The following is a 14,349-nucleotide window of genomic DNA, read 5'->3' as shown; positions in this document are numbered from 1 at the left end:
AGAGTCCAGAGGGCCATAGGGCTTATAGCAGCCCAAGCTTAAGTATTTGGTGTAATGCTGCCACTGTTTCTGCCAGACGCTACAGCTGAGCCGGTCTTGATCATTAACGTTATTATGCTGGAAACACTGCCAGTGGCCCACCAAGGACTGTGTCACAGTAAAGCCTTCAAAGTTTGCGCAACTCAGCAGCCTGACTCAGGCTCGGAGGCTGCTGCCACAGAACACTTCGCTGAGCGTGGGCCAGCCTGGCCTAAGTCCACCTACCCACTGACCTACTGTCTATGCGATGGCTAAAGATGGCATCATGATGAGGATGCTGGGCTCTAGGAGCCATCACTGACTCGGGGTGTGGCACAGACTCGCACTGCACAGATGCGGGTGCAAGGACACTCTGCCGCAGAGTTGCGGCAAGTCGAAAAAGGCTAGCCTCTGGGAGCACAGCTGCTCAACTGCAAGGAAGATCGCATGCCATGTGACAGTGTCACGGATCTGTGGTCTCCGGAGACCATCGTAGTGACGCGCGGCACTGACGGCCGGGGGATTAAAGACATGCATGCGGCATTGTTCGGAAAAATTTGTTCCGGGCTGGGCACTCCCATCATCATGATGATGGCATGCTCATGGACCCGACTCTTAGTCGGTGTCACACCGTGTGACCGTGTGATTATGTGACTGTGTGACCGTGTGATCACATGAGCGTGGCGGTGGAAACTCGGGTAGAGTCACTGCGGCGCCTGCCATGCTGAGGCTGCTAAGGCTGCCAGCCACAGCTGCACATCAATGCAGCTGCAGTTGTGACTCCGAATTGCCGGTGGAAGATTTCATATGCCGGGCATCCTAAGCCTTACGTCACCTGAGGTCACCTGGCGGTCACGTCCCATGATGGCCGCATGGTGCATGGTGTATGTAGGCGCAAAAATTTGACCTTCGGAATTCCTGGATGTCAGGTGCGCAGCCTATTGACAACGTTGCTTCAACAGTTTTGCTCTGCGTTCTGAAATTCAATTGGTTGCAAGGAGCTCGCATTGGGCGGGCGGCAGCTTCCCACGTGGATGGAGCCACGACATTGCGCTGAGCGATGCAGAAGGCGACAGCTGGCCTGCTAGGGAACTTCTAGGGTTCCTTGCTGAAGTCACACGAGATGTACAGCTATCGAAAGCATGAATTCCAATTAAATTCGAAAGCTGGATCCAGCTCCAGCAGTCTGCTGCACGACAAAGAGTCTGCAACCTCTACCTGCTGGCAGCTGAGGGATTTCGGGACTGATCCCCGCGCAGCGCCGGATTTAAGGATCGGAGGATTGTTAGCACTGAGCACATAGATCCCACCTGTAGCCTGGCACAGCGCCGCATACAAATCATCCTAAGGCTATTTGAGGCACATCGCGATGCCCAACCTGAGGTCGATCCCTCTGTTTGGCCGTCACGTCAGGCTGGGCGATGTGGTGCGCTCTAGTCTTGAATTGAAAGCTGCACAGCCGAGATGCAAACTGAACTTTCTGCACGGACAGATGTTTTGAAAGCACTCTTGTGTGACAGTATTGTTCCTTGGCGTCTTGTCTGCTTTGATCTGAACGGTGCTCCTTTGGAGGCTAACGTACCTCGCATTGCGTCAGGCGCAGCAGCTGGCTTGGCACCAATACGACTTCATTTTCTTCACAATCGTCTCATTGACAGCCTTCATATGGGCCATCACGGTCCTCGCAAGGGCCGCCTCGGGGACTCTGCAGGGTGGTAGCTTCTTGGTGGCCATTTGCAGTGCGTACATCGCTCTCGCAGGCTGGACCGTGCTCAGGTGCTCACTCAATCGTGCTACCATTTACACAATCTCTTTCTGGTTTGTTTCTCATCGAAAGTTAGCCGTACGACGTCCGAATCTCCGATCAGTATGTATGGACACCTTGCGGACCCACATGTTCGGATGTCCAATGGGGGCACACCTTGTGCTGAGCGTCTTCTGCCCCCTTTTACAGGCTGGCGACCGCAATGCACAAGCGTTCTGTCGCGCTGAGGCACCTACCAGGGCCGAAATACCCCTTCCTGCTGGGCTTCATGGAGCTCGTTGAGCGCAAGGACGTCCACAGATATGCAACGGAGCTAGCAGAGCAGTTTGGCCCCATCTTCAAGTTCCGCATCATGTGCTTCCATGTGCGTACCTACAATCCCTGCACCCAACCGGGCTTCTTTCACCTTGTCTGGTGTTGCATGTGTTGAGACACCTGTCCTTCCTCCTATTCCTGCAAGACACTTTGCTGTATAGCAACCTGAGCCTTGCCATGCCCAAAGACAGCGCTGCCTGGCTGGTTCACCTACCTTGCACGTCAAGCGGCCTCATCGATATGTCATTTTCGACACTTTCACGATTAACAGTGAGAAGAACCTTCTGGGCTGGAATGGTGCAGCGATCAGCTGAGTACATTCTCCTGTGTTATGCCAGCCCATCAGAATTGCAGAGCAGGGGTGTGGTGGCTCTACGGTGGCTCTGAAGATTCAATGGAGATTATCAAAGCCCAGATTTTGGATTTGAATTCGAATGCATGCATGCGTGCGCAGGTCGTCTGCATTACCGACCCTGTTCTAGCAACGCAAGTCCTGCGCAGCAAAGTGGTGGACAAATTGCGCTTCCAATACTCTTTCCTGGACCCGGTGAGCACCTGCCTTCACCCCTGCTCCTTTACGCGGCATGCTACCGCGCAGAATATGCCGGTGGTCGACACAAAAAGCCTAAGAAGACAGGGGCCTGATTGCCGCTTCATCCATGCGAGTGGCACATGCTTACTGACTAGTATCGTACCTTTGCTTAGCGCTATTTTGAATCCAGTGCAATGCAGATAATTATCAGATAACTAAGTCCAGTGCAACTAGCACGGGGTGTTCAGCACTCGGTAAACTTGGCGCTTGAATAAGCAATGATGTCCTCATTATTGGGCAGACTAAGCAGCTGAAGCCATGCATCCAAATTGTGGCAGCAGCTGACTGCGGTGCTGTTTGCTTGTGCAGTTTCTGGGGGGCACCAACATGCTGACTGGACACACTGACGACCACTGGAAGGCCGTGCGCAAGGCAGTGGCCCCAGCATTCAGCGCTGGCAACATGAGGTGAGTCATGCACCAATGTCTGCACTTTTACCCCCAAGAACTTGCAGGTGCAGTGAGTCATGCATCAATCCTTGTATCTTGCTGGGGCAGAGTCCTTGCAGCTGCAATTTGTATTGACCATCTGATTTCCTCGTGCTTGGTATCCTGCACTGCAGCACTGCAGCCCGCAAACGGGGCGACAGGAATATGAATACCTGATACAGGAAGATCAATTCCTGATTTTGCTCAAAGTGGTTGGGCATGCTATTCTATTTGAAAGGTACCTTCGAGTTGAGAGGGGATGCAAGAATGGAATTCATGGCGAATATATTGTAGGCAGGAAAGAGTTTTTCAATCACTTTATGTAGTACTTTTGCCTCGGAAACTGACAGGTTCCCGATGTGTTGCCAGGTTCGCGCTGGCGCATGTGATAGAGGCCAGCATGAGCCTTGTGAAGTACTTGAAGGAGTCCGGCTACCAAAAGGTGCACAACGTTGACAACCTGCTCCTGCGCGAATCCATGGACGTCATTGGTGCGACTCAAAAACCAACTTGCCCTCTTTGCACTTGTCCCTGCGCATCAGTCTGTTCAGGAGAAACAATATGACCTTGCTGTCGCCTCATGTGAAGGAACCAATGTGCGACGCGGCCCAGCATATCCAAGCACTTGTGTGACCCTGTCAGCCATCACGAGGCGGGAAGAAATCCTTTTCCGAGCAAGTCTCTTGGCAGAAAGCCATCTTAACGAAGGCCTCGTGCTGTTGGAGTCTCTCCGCGCATGCATGCCGGCAATCCTGCTTTTACTTTTGCATCGGACGAGGACACGCCCCTTTACCCTGCGTGTCAGATGAGGACAGCCTCGTATTCCCTCTTTGAGGCAGCCGCCAGCAGTGCAAGAGAGGAGGTTATCCGGCAGGCCTGATGGAGGTCCACACCTCCTCGCCGCAGTGATAGAAAAGAAATGAATAATCCTGTGGCTGTCGGTGTACTGGGTGAGTGTATTTCAAGAAGAAGCTGACCAGAGCATTTTCTGGCTGCGCAGGGCGGTTTGGGTTCCAGAGGGAGATGAACGCGCTCAGCAGCCTTCACAGCGGCCGTAGCGAGGACAGCGACAACGTGAATGCACTGCTGGGCAGCACGCATGAGATTGAGAAGCGCCTGCCGGAGGTCAACCGCTGGCTGAAACTGTGGAAGAAGGACGTGCGCGAAGGCTGGGCCGTGCTGGGCCGATTCAAGGTGAGTCTCTGGTCATGTGCCCTGTTTTGGATCAGGAGGTTCTGTATACTGTATTCAATTTGTAGAGGTGACTCGAATGACCCTTTGCCCTCAGGGGAAGACACTTGTGACAGGCGGCAGTGATGCATAGTCACCCCATGCCGCTAGATATCAAGTCCAGATTTCAATTTGTTAGATATTTGTAAGTGCGACTTGGCATGCCTTGGTTCAGATTCCATTAGAAGCGCAAGGACTGCTAATGGGACTGGTTTGGGAGACATAGGCTCTTGGGCCTGCATGTCACCTTCACTAGCCTCAGCGTCAGCCAGCTTCCTGTTTTAGTGCACGGCGTTTTCTTGCCGATTTTACGATTGGAGATGGAACCTGACACATGTTCTGTGTTGGGCAGACCATCATCTGGCAGTTGCTGGACCACATCAAGGCCGGGCAGCCCAAGCCGGGCAGCTTCGCAGACCTTCTCCTCAAGGCCAAGGACCCCAAGACCGGCAAGCGGCTGTCCGATGAAAAGATGTTCCCGGAGATGGCCGCGCTGTTCTTTGCAGGCATCGACACAACCGGCCACACCGGCACCTTCGTCCTGTGAGTGCCTTTTTTCCTTCTTCTGCATGCTGTGCCAAATTGACATTTCGCACATTTAAGGATATTATAGTACTGTCGAGCGCTCAGAACTCTTAAAAAGGGCTGCTGCCATTCTTATCAGCGCATTCATGGAAGCAACCTTAAAACTGCAATGATCACGTTATCCTGCCTTGCAGCCCTTCGTGTCTAGTATTTTTCTTTTGAAGGACCCCGTTGCCCCAATGAAAATAAATATCAATGCCACTGCAGATGAGCGTGGATCCTTCCAATTCAATTATACCAGTGGCTGGAGTGACGAAAAGGGAGGGAATTCGAATTTGACCTTGTGTTTGTCATCCTGGGCAGGTATCTCATTTCCCAGCACCCAGAGGTGGAGGCCGGGATAATGGAAGAGCTGGATTCTCTGGAGCTGACCATCACTCCCGAGCGGCCCAACCCGCGGCCGATGGTCTACGGCGACCTGTCTAAGATGGTGTACCTCAACGCCGTCATCAAGGTATGGCTTGCTGCCGCGCTGCTGAATTCCCTTGAGGCACTGGCAAATTTGGGGGGAAGTTCCTGGGCTCCTGGGAATTGAGATGAAGCATTGCTCTGGAGACATGCATGCATGCGATCTTGTCATGCGACTTGATGAGACAGGCTTACATTATCGATCCTCCCCGTAAAGCGGCCATCATGGATCGTGTGTGTAAACATAATGCTTTGCCTGCCCTGTATGAGCGGGCTTCAGCGATGAGCTCAACATGGATCTCGCATTCTCGCAAAAATTGAAAAACTTGGGATTTTGAAGTTTTAAGTTTTGAATTTGAATTTGGCGCTGCAGGAGGCGCTGCGCATGTACCCGCCGGTGTCGATAGGGCAGGTGCGCGTCAGCAACACCCATGACATCACCCTGGGAGGCCGGCTGCACATTCCAGCCGGCACGGCCATCTGGGTTCCCCACCACGCCATGCAGAATGTGTCCTACAACTGGGACGAGCCCGAGAAATTCAAGCCAGGTGCGCCCTCCTACCCTGTAAACAGCATTGCCCCTTGATGTGTGCTTTGAAGGCTGGCTCTTGCTGTGTCTTCCGCATCATCTCGAGCCTGACATGACATCGTATGGAAGAGCACGTTGATCTGCATGCTGGGGCTCTTGGAATTGCATATACTGGTCTGTAACGGCAAGCAGATAAGCATATACTATATGTACTGGTGACAGGTTGCTCAGCGGTCTGGCCCGTGATTGGAACAGTCATTTTTCGCATCAACTGTCATCGATCATGCCAATCTGATTTCGATTTTACGTTTGAATTTGAATTTGCTTGCGCAGAGCGGTGGCTGACTCCCGGGACGGAGTACGCGGTGCCGGAGAAGCTGCCTCTGCCGCGCGAGTGGTACAAGGAGTGGGAGGAGGGAACGCACACTGGCGCCACGCGCGGCCTCACCGACGCCGACATCAACGAGGGTGAGTCAGCGTCCCCGTCAGCATCCCTCACCGCGACTAATGCTCGCACATGCAAGTGGTTGACGTTCTCTGATTGTACGCTGCCAAGCTCAGTGATGCTCTGTGCACTAGCTCTGATGCTTGCATGCACTGTCTCTGGTCTGCTCTTTGGTCTGCTCTTTGGTCCTCAGAGAGAGAAATCCTTGCTATGCAAACGGCAGCAAAGGTGGAATTACTTTTGAAGTTTAAGCATGACAGCTGCTTGTTGTGCATCTTGTTGGCATGCATGATGTGTGCAACACGTGAACAAGGGGCTAGCATTTGTTGGAGTTGGGTGCTGTAAGGTGTACAAACGAGTGATAGCCTGTCTAGCATACATGCAGAAAGGGGATCAGCAGTGAAACTTCCCGTGAGGGCCTGTACAGGCTGGCAAGCAAACAACATGCAGACTAGGCAGCAAACAAATGACGTTGTGTGCTGTGGGCTGCGCGCAGGTGACAGCATGCGGCCCAAGCGCTATTTCCCCTTTGCGGAGGGGCCGCGAAACTGCGTGGGCCAGAACCTGGCCAAGGTGAGCCTGCTGGGCACGATGGCGACGCTCATGCAGCACTTCACCTTCCGCCTCGCCGACGAGGTCAGCACTCAGACTCTATTCTAAACAGGGGGATACATGTCTAGCTACTGGCTATTAAATGTAGATCTACCTGTTCTTAAAAGGAGGTTATATATATATATATAGGCTGTAGTTTGGCAACGCCTGTTCTCAATAGGAAAGGCTCTGCCATGAGATAAGAAAGGCATTGCCAGGGGACAGAGGCAGGAATCAAAGCCAGGCTGGAAGGACTTGTCCTGTCCTTCAAGGAGGGTTATGCATGTTTCAGGTAGAAGTTTCCTTTGTAGAGGGATGTAATATGCCATTGTGCTCTTTGAGTAGAAGCTGCCTCGCATTTTCTGCCAGCTACGTGTTTTGCCCTCTATCAGTCAGCAGTCTGTCTCGAGCGCCAATGGCAAGCCAATACCATACTGCAAGATTCTCTTTCTGGCTGTAGGCTTTCCCGACAGGCATGTTGTCATCCTGAAGATTGTTGGGTATAGTGTCTGAGGAGTGTTGCTGCTGCAGATGGGAGGCCCGAAGGGAGTAAGGGAGACAGAGCATTACACTCTAGTGGTGGGTCTGGCAAAGGGCATGCTCATGCATGCAGTGCCCCGCGAAGCCGCCCGCAAGGAGGAGTAGAAATGTTTCATAATTTCATTCAATAATCTCTAGCCATTGGCCACGCCGCAAACGTGGCACTTTACTAGGGCCAAGGCAGCGGCAAAGCCCCTACCTTGGCCGCAAAGTGGGCCATTCTCAACAGGTAGAAGAAGCTCCCACCCTCACGGGCGACGCGCTTGCTGAGACTCTCGGCGCTCTAGAGAAGTTGGGGTGAAATGGCCAGGGGTCGACAAGGTCTCCCCTGACCTTCCTACGGTAGGGAAGGTCAGGGGAGTGGGGGGATTCAGCGTGAGGCACAGGCCTGTGCCCTATGGAGTTATAGAACCTATTGGGGGGGTCTTAGACAAACTGGGGGGTCTTAGAGTTGGAGGATTGAAGGTGCTGCGGCCTCTCAGTCCCTCTTAGAGCAGTGTGCAGGTGCTTCTTACACAAGGGCATGTTTGCAGCTGTGTCAGCAGGGTTGCAGAGGGGCTGCAGAGCGTTGGGGGACTAGGATACTTCATTGGCAGGAGCCTGGGCAGTTGTACGCCGGGCCGCCATATTTGTGCTTCTCTGGGCATGAGAAGGATCCCAAATTTTTCTGCAGCGCTTGTATTGGGAAAAGCCACCAGCCAAGCTTGGGCAACGAATAGGGGAGTAATGCCCACCTAAATGGATGCTTTTGGGGGGACTAGACAGGTACTTTATAGCTGTCGTGCACTACCTGGTTTATTCTTTCTCTTCTGGCCGTGCCAGTTGTGCAGAGTCCAGGGAAGGCGACTGGTGAGGCAAGCCAAGACTCTCCTTTCTGCATATTAGCAGATATTTATTCCCTGGATTGCCACAAGCGCTCACTAGATTCTGAATGATCAGGAATCCCAAGGACGTGGGGTTGCCTGTGACGATCTATTCACTAAAAGGGCCAAAACAGTAAGGAGCAACGGCCATCAGTCTGGAGTGATCTCTAGTCAAGGTTGAGTCGTCTCGTCCTTGTTAAACATCCAGAGGCAATTCTGGGGTCCGCTTGGTGGCTGTACGCATGTGAAGTGGTCATAGTCTAATCATTGGGTCAAATCTAGTAATTGAGTACTCCTGTTTCCTTTCATTTGGCTCTCAGTTTGTCAGGCACTTGAACCGGTGGATTTCTCCTTAGGTAGCATTTATTGTATACCCTCCTAGCGCCCATCATGCCATGGGTTTGGAATGTATAGACATCTCATCCAGACCATTTACTTATCTTTTTATTCGGTGTGAAACGCGGCAGGACGAAGCCTTGGTGTTGGCCACGTGAGATGTGAGCTATCTCAGTGCATGCCCAGATTGTAGGGATGTGCACTGGGAAAATCACTGGGCTTGTCGCGGTGTTGATGTCCTAGGAAATCAAGCTTCACAATTCTTTGTTGGCTGGACTTGATCTTTTGCAAGCACTGCGCAAGCAGTGAGGAGCATTTGCTCTTTAAGATACTCCTAAAACCGCCTTTCTCTGGTGATCTTTTGGGGCCGTTTGGGTGCTCATAAGAGCAGTTGGTTGACTTAGTAATGTCCAGCAGAAACCCGCAAGTCCCTTGGAAATGCAAGGCAAGGCTTTTTGCTGTGCGCGACACTTGATCTGCAAGACTTGATAACTTCTGTGTTGCACGGCTCTTGGCTATTAATTGGTGTGGGTGATATCTTTTGACAGCCCTCTGTCAAGGGCCACACTGATATGACCTTTGGACGATACTGGTCAGTGGCTGTGTGTCTTTGTTTGACAGATGCAGTGTGTCATGACCAGAGGCATTTTGAGGATCGCTGAGCGCTAGCACCATGAAGGCTTAGATTAAGCCAGAGGAAGGGAGACCGACGTGACAGCAGCTCAGTCATTGTTTCTGGGGTGATCAGTTTAAAATTTTGATGTCACCAGATCAGATGAGATGGTCAAGAGCCTGTCAGCTTTAGGCAAGGCTCTTGCAAATGTGTTGCCGTAGAGGGCCCTCTTTGGGGTCTGTATATAGTCAGGGGAAACACCATGAGCATTCCATGAGCTTGTGGTGTGGCCAAGGTTCTTTCATTCACGCAAGAATTGGCACGGTCAGCTCTTCCTATGTGAACACATCTGTTGCAACATGCGATGCGAGTAGGCCTTCATTGGATTCCCTCAACTTGGTGATATTGTTGTAAATTATGTGGCCATCACGCATGGTATTTGTGCCCAATGATCTCGTCAACAGCGCTAGCGCTGGATCAAGAACTTCGCGAGAATTTCATGAAATAAGTATTGGTTACACCCAAAGCCTTGCTGTTTCATTCCTTTGACGGGACGCGCACAACTCGTTCCACACACATATGGTAGAACACTGGCTGGATCAATCATTTGCATTTGTATGCACGCTTTTGTAAAATTCCTCGCACAAACGTGTGATGCGAGGGCCACAACAAGTCTGCCACTGCATACCTTTTCAATGTCATTCCAGCATTCAGATGTATGAACCTCCAATTGCCAGCAACATGTTTCTTCAGATCACAGCAGAAGCATAGACAGATCCAAATGGCACTGTCAAACTCAATGCCAGATGTATGTACAGCTGCCAACATCATCACGTCTCATATACTGCAGGATTCACTTTGTTCCTGATGCTCCACACTCACACTCCTGTGTCAAATTCTCCAAAATGTGTCCTCAAGACGGGGCCACACATATACAGGCAAGTTCCTTGCTGCATCAGTTCAAGCTCTGCATCTCTCTTCTGCTGCCCAGGAAACTCTCTCGATCAAAAAGTTTAAACCCCAGCACACTCATAGTAGACTGACCAACCTCTGGCTGGTCTTCACAAAAACTTCAGGATCCAGACATCCTCTTGCGCCTTGGTTGCGCGTGTATATCTCTCAAACTCTGACAGCCTTCTTGCATGGCTGTTCCCTCTTCAAAATCTTGCCATGATCTTCCGCTAAAGACAGGCATAATTCTACAGTGTGTACAAGTCTACAGCTGTATGAAACAGAGACTGCTAGAAGGGGCAGCCCTCGCGACCAAAATTTCAGCAAATGCTGCTTTTCAAGTACATATCATCAGAAACCCGTGCGACACTCCCGGCCATTGGTCATTCGTTGACAATGGAGCACGCATGCTCACTTGCTGCCGATGCCACCCAATTTAAAATTCAAGGTGTACATGTTGTGCTGAGGGTCCTTGCCTGCACGTCACAAGAGAACCTTGTCATGCATCAAGACAAATCTGTTGGATAGCCCATAGATAGCCCATCCATAGGCCTGACCTCTCTTTGAGGGTCTGCACAGCTTTACTGAAATGCAGTGACAGGAAGGGTACAGTGGGCACGGGGAGCCACGAAGGTGCACTCTTGGGTTAATAACGCCATCAAGAGACTCTTTCGGCATGCATGAAGCCAGGGCAGACAATACTGTACAGGAACAGGGCGACCTTATCCATGCACACACCTTGAACCCAGTCTCTGGCGTCTGCAAGCGGGGACTCTCCTGTCTTCAATGTGTAAGCAAGGCCTCCAAGCAAAGACACTGGGAAGACCACTGCAGCGATCCTAGTGTGCTTCTCGACCAGGAAACGTCCCAAAGACATGATTAGGGGGCTGGGAGGTACTGTGCGTAAAAGGGTGGCGCAACAAACAACAGGCGTAGAGCTGACAGCTGAACACCTCTCCAGAAACGACTGGAAGCTCCCACGAATCCCTACGGCTCAAAAAGGAAAGTGACTTTTGCTGTGTCAGATTTGCCCGAGATCTTTTTGTCCCGTGTCCCGCGGTTGCCTGGTTTGGCCATTTGAACTTAGGAACGCCGTCTGACGGTCATGGAATACTGTACAGACGTGAAACTTGCTCAATTTGAACGATGAGAAAACTTTCTGTGTTCCTATTGCTGTGTTCTTAGAGGCTCTAGAAAACAAGGAACCTGCCGACTGGACGCTACTCCAAGTCGCTCATATCCACTTTGGTTGCATCAAGTCAGTGGTACAAACAAGCGCTCCTACCTTTGCAGGGCTTCTGGGGCCCTTCAAGCAATCAGAATGGATGCTGGGTCAAAACTAGAAGGCTACCTGCTGTTGGCCAAGGGCGCACGGGGCTTAGCCCTCGCAGATCTGATCCAGAAAGTCACAGCAGAGCCCGGCATTTTCACATTTGGCGAGCTATTAGATCTCCCGAACGTGAAGGAGGTGATCACATCCAACCTGAACTTTGCTATATGTCCCACTATACTTCCCGTGTTTTCAGCCGGGGTCTGATCTTGCCATCAAGAACCCGATGCATCAAGCCAATATTCTGCCAGAATGGCCGAGCACACTTGTCCATGGAGCGTTGAAGAGAGCAAATGAATGTTTTGAGTACTTACCATTGACACAGCACCGTACTGTTTGCTGCATTAAAAAACTTGACTCGTCGATGGTGCTCTGCAGCTGGAGAACTCTGAGTGCTTAAAAGCTCACCAGCTGCTCCAATTGTTCGCATATGGGACCTGGTCGGATTATAAAGGTGCACTCACACAATTGCATTCCCAATGCTTGCTTCACTGCTCTGGAGAAAGCCCTCGTGTGGGTCATCGGCTGAAAGAAATTAACCCATAGCCTCACAGGATCTGTGCCAATGCAGGAAATGCTGGAAATCTGCCCAGCCTGAACGAACAGCAGCTGCTCAAGCTGCGGCAGCTGACGGTCATATCCATAGCAGAGAGCAAAAAGGTGATCCCTGCCATGTGTCCAAACTCGTGACAAACTGCAGGGAGCAGCCTTCGAGACAAGAACTTTGGAAGGACCCCACGCCACATGTGGAGTCAATGCATACTTAATGCGCATGTGATACCTGCTGCGGGGTTACTAGAGGGATCACGGTAGACAGCTGACACTCTTTCATCAATGTTCAACTCTCAAGTTTCACCCTGATGCATTCGCGCCATAGATAGCATGCAAGATGCTGCCGACACAGCAGAGGCTTGTCATTTGTGATTCAATGATGGAAGTGCTAGAGCAGCTGGGCGAATCACTCTCGTAGTTCGCATGTGCGTAAGTAGAAAGAGCGATTATGGCTGGCCAACTTGGAATTCAAATTCAAAATCTGATGTGTGCGCAGTCGATAGCGTACGGGGAGCTGCTAGGACAGCTGCAGCTGGGCAACATCCGCCAGCTGGAGGACCTGCTCATCACTGACTGCTTCCACAGCGGCATTGTAAAAGGCAAGCTGGACCAGCGCGCGCAGCGGCTGCACGTGCATGAGAGCATTGCGCGCGACGTGCGCCGCGAACAGCTGCAGCCCATCCTCGACGCAGTTGCCTCCTGGTGCGCTTGTCAGTGCTGAGCTGTGAGGTTTCACATATGGATTTCTCACTTGAGTTTTTTGGCAGACAGTTCAGTCATCCGGTCAGATGCTCTCACTTCTGCCAACACCAATCCTACTGCTCGACCGGCTTGGAATGGGCTGGCAGACAAGACCTGGGGATTTTGTCAGTTCTGTCAGAAATGGCTCTGCACGATGTGCTATCCTGATCTCTTTGCCAGGCTCCAACACCCTCAACATGACATATTCTGTGATTGGGAGACGCGTGCTGAGGACTTCGTCTATTATAGCCTCATTTCTGCTCTTTAGCTGGCAGCTATTTGCCCACCTGGGACACGAAAGGTGGTGCTATGACACCGTCGCTCGTCCAGCAAGACTCTTCATCTGTAGAGCGAGTATATCTGCTGGGCGCAGGATGGGGACGTGTGAGGAGATGGCGGGGGCGCTTGAGGAGCGCATGCGGTGGATGGCAGGCGCCACAGAGGCGGCCGACAAGGCCAAGGCGGCATCGGATGCGAGCGTTGAGGCAGCCAAGACCGCTCTCAAATCGGAGCCCGACCCGCGCGGCGGCACTCAGGTAAATGTTTGCTTTTATGACGTCCTGCGGCAGATCAAACTACCACAGCTGTTCAGCGCTTGGCTAAACATTGCCAGATGGGTTGATATTTTGGCAGGGCTAAGCTGGGTGCTTCGCCTTTATCGAATTACTCGTGTGTCCAGCCCTCTGGCAGGTTTGGAGCCTGGAAAGAGGGCATGCAAACGGCCTGTTTAGCCCTTGCCTGTTTTCTTGCAAGGCACCGACATCCTCAATGCGAAGTACTCACCAAGTCTTTCCTGGAGCCCTGACTGAGCAGGTCCCTGAGTTATCCACTGCGTGAACTTTACATTTCCAAGTATGAGAAAAGGTCTTGATCTGAAGGGCACTGCTATGGATGTCTGCTGCAGGAGGGGATGCTGCTGGACGAGCCAGTTGGCCCCTCGATGGACCACACCATGGAAGAAGACCGCATCGGCTTTGGCACCGGCCGCCCCAAGCGCCGCCGATAGGCCGCCGCCGCCAACCGCAAGTCTTTCAATTTCTGCTTCTGCCAGCTGTGAAAGAGGCAAGGGAGCTGCTGCGCTGTGTGTGAGTCTAGTGAGGACCATGCACATTTGTCATGACTACTGGGCCAGATGTACTGTGGAGCTCTCTTGGTGAGGTGGGTGGCTGGCCGGGGAAATTTCTCTGTCTCATGTCATGCGAGGAGGCGTGGTGCAGCTAAGATGAGGGAATTGCCGTGACCAACACGGGTCTCTTGGCAAAGTCAGAGCTACTTGATCGATGGAAACCTGCAGGTCTGAAGTACAGGAATTTGAAACAATCTGGCCGTAGAAAGGGGATTTGGGGGTGCTGAGCGGCAATCCGTGCTCAAGAACACTCTTGAAGGAACTGCAACACAGGAATTGCCGCAGCATGCATTGCTGCAACCCAGTAGGAACCTCTGAACAACCATCATGGGCAGCAGGATGATCCTGCTGCCCGCACCATCTATGCTGCATCAGAGGTCTGATCTTGTGT

General features: G+C 52.0%; 2 protein-coding genes across 2 annotated transcripts; both read left to right on the top strand.

The window, feature by feature from the left end:
- Positions 1-1,387: 1,387 nt before the first annotated feature.
- COCSUDRAFT_44844 (cytochrome P450) lies at positions 1,388-7,551 on the top strand (the record flags this gene model as incomplete). The annotated part of the gene is made up of 13 exons (XM_005643547.1): positions 1,388-1,444; positions 1,616-1,794; positions 1,973-2,147; positions 2,553-2,645; positions 3,000-3,097; positions 3,488-3,609; positions 4,119-4,312; positions 4,701-4,891; positions 5,237-5,387; positions 5,715-5,889; positions 6,204-6,338; positions 6,812-6,951; positions 7,438-7,551. The coding sequence occupies 13 exons, from the start codon at positions 1,388-1,390 to the stop codon at positions 7,549-7,551; spliced, it is 1,824 nt and encodes a 607-aa protein (XP_005643604.1).
- Positions 7,552-11,530: 3,979 nt separating this feature from the next.
- Positions 11,531-13,838, top strand: COCSUDRAFT_59545 (hypothetical protein; the record flags this gene model as incomplete). The annotated part of the gene is made up of 6 exons (XM_005643546.1): positions 11,531-11,677; positions 11,918-11,993; positions 12,111-12,199; positions 12,588-12,793; positions 13,206-13,368; positions 13,737-13,838. 6 exons carry the CDS (start codon positions 11,531-11,533, stop codon positions 13,836-13,838), a joined length of 783 nt encoding a protein of 260 aa, XP_005643603.1.
- Between the last annotated feature and the right edge of the window lie 511 nt (positions 13,839-14,349).

This window comes from Coccomyxa subellipsoidea, assembly GCF_000258705.1.
Source record: "Coccomyxa subellipsoidea C-169, whole genome shotgun sequence".
In the NCBI taxonomy this organism is placed as follows: Eukaryota; Viridiplantae; Chlorophyta; class Trebouxiophyceae; family Coccomyxaceae; genus Coccomyxa; species Coccomyxa subellipsoidea.
The sequence above is the reverse complement of the archived record's forward strand: the minus strand, read 5'-3'. Positions and strand labels throughout refer to the sequence as shown.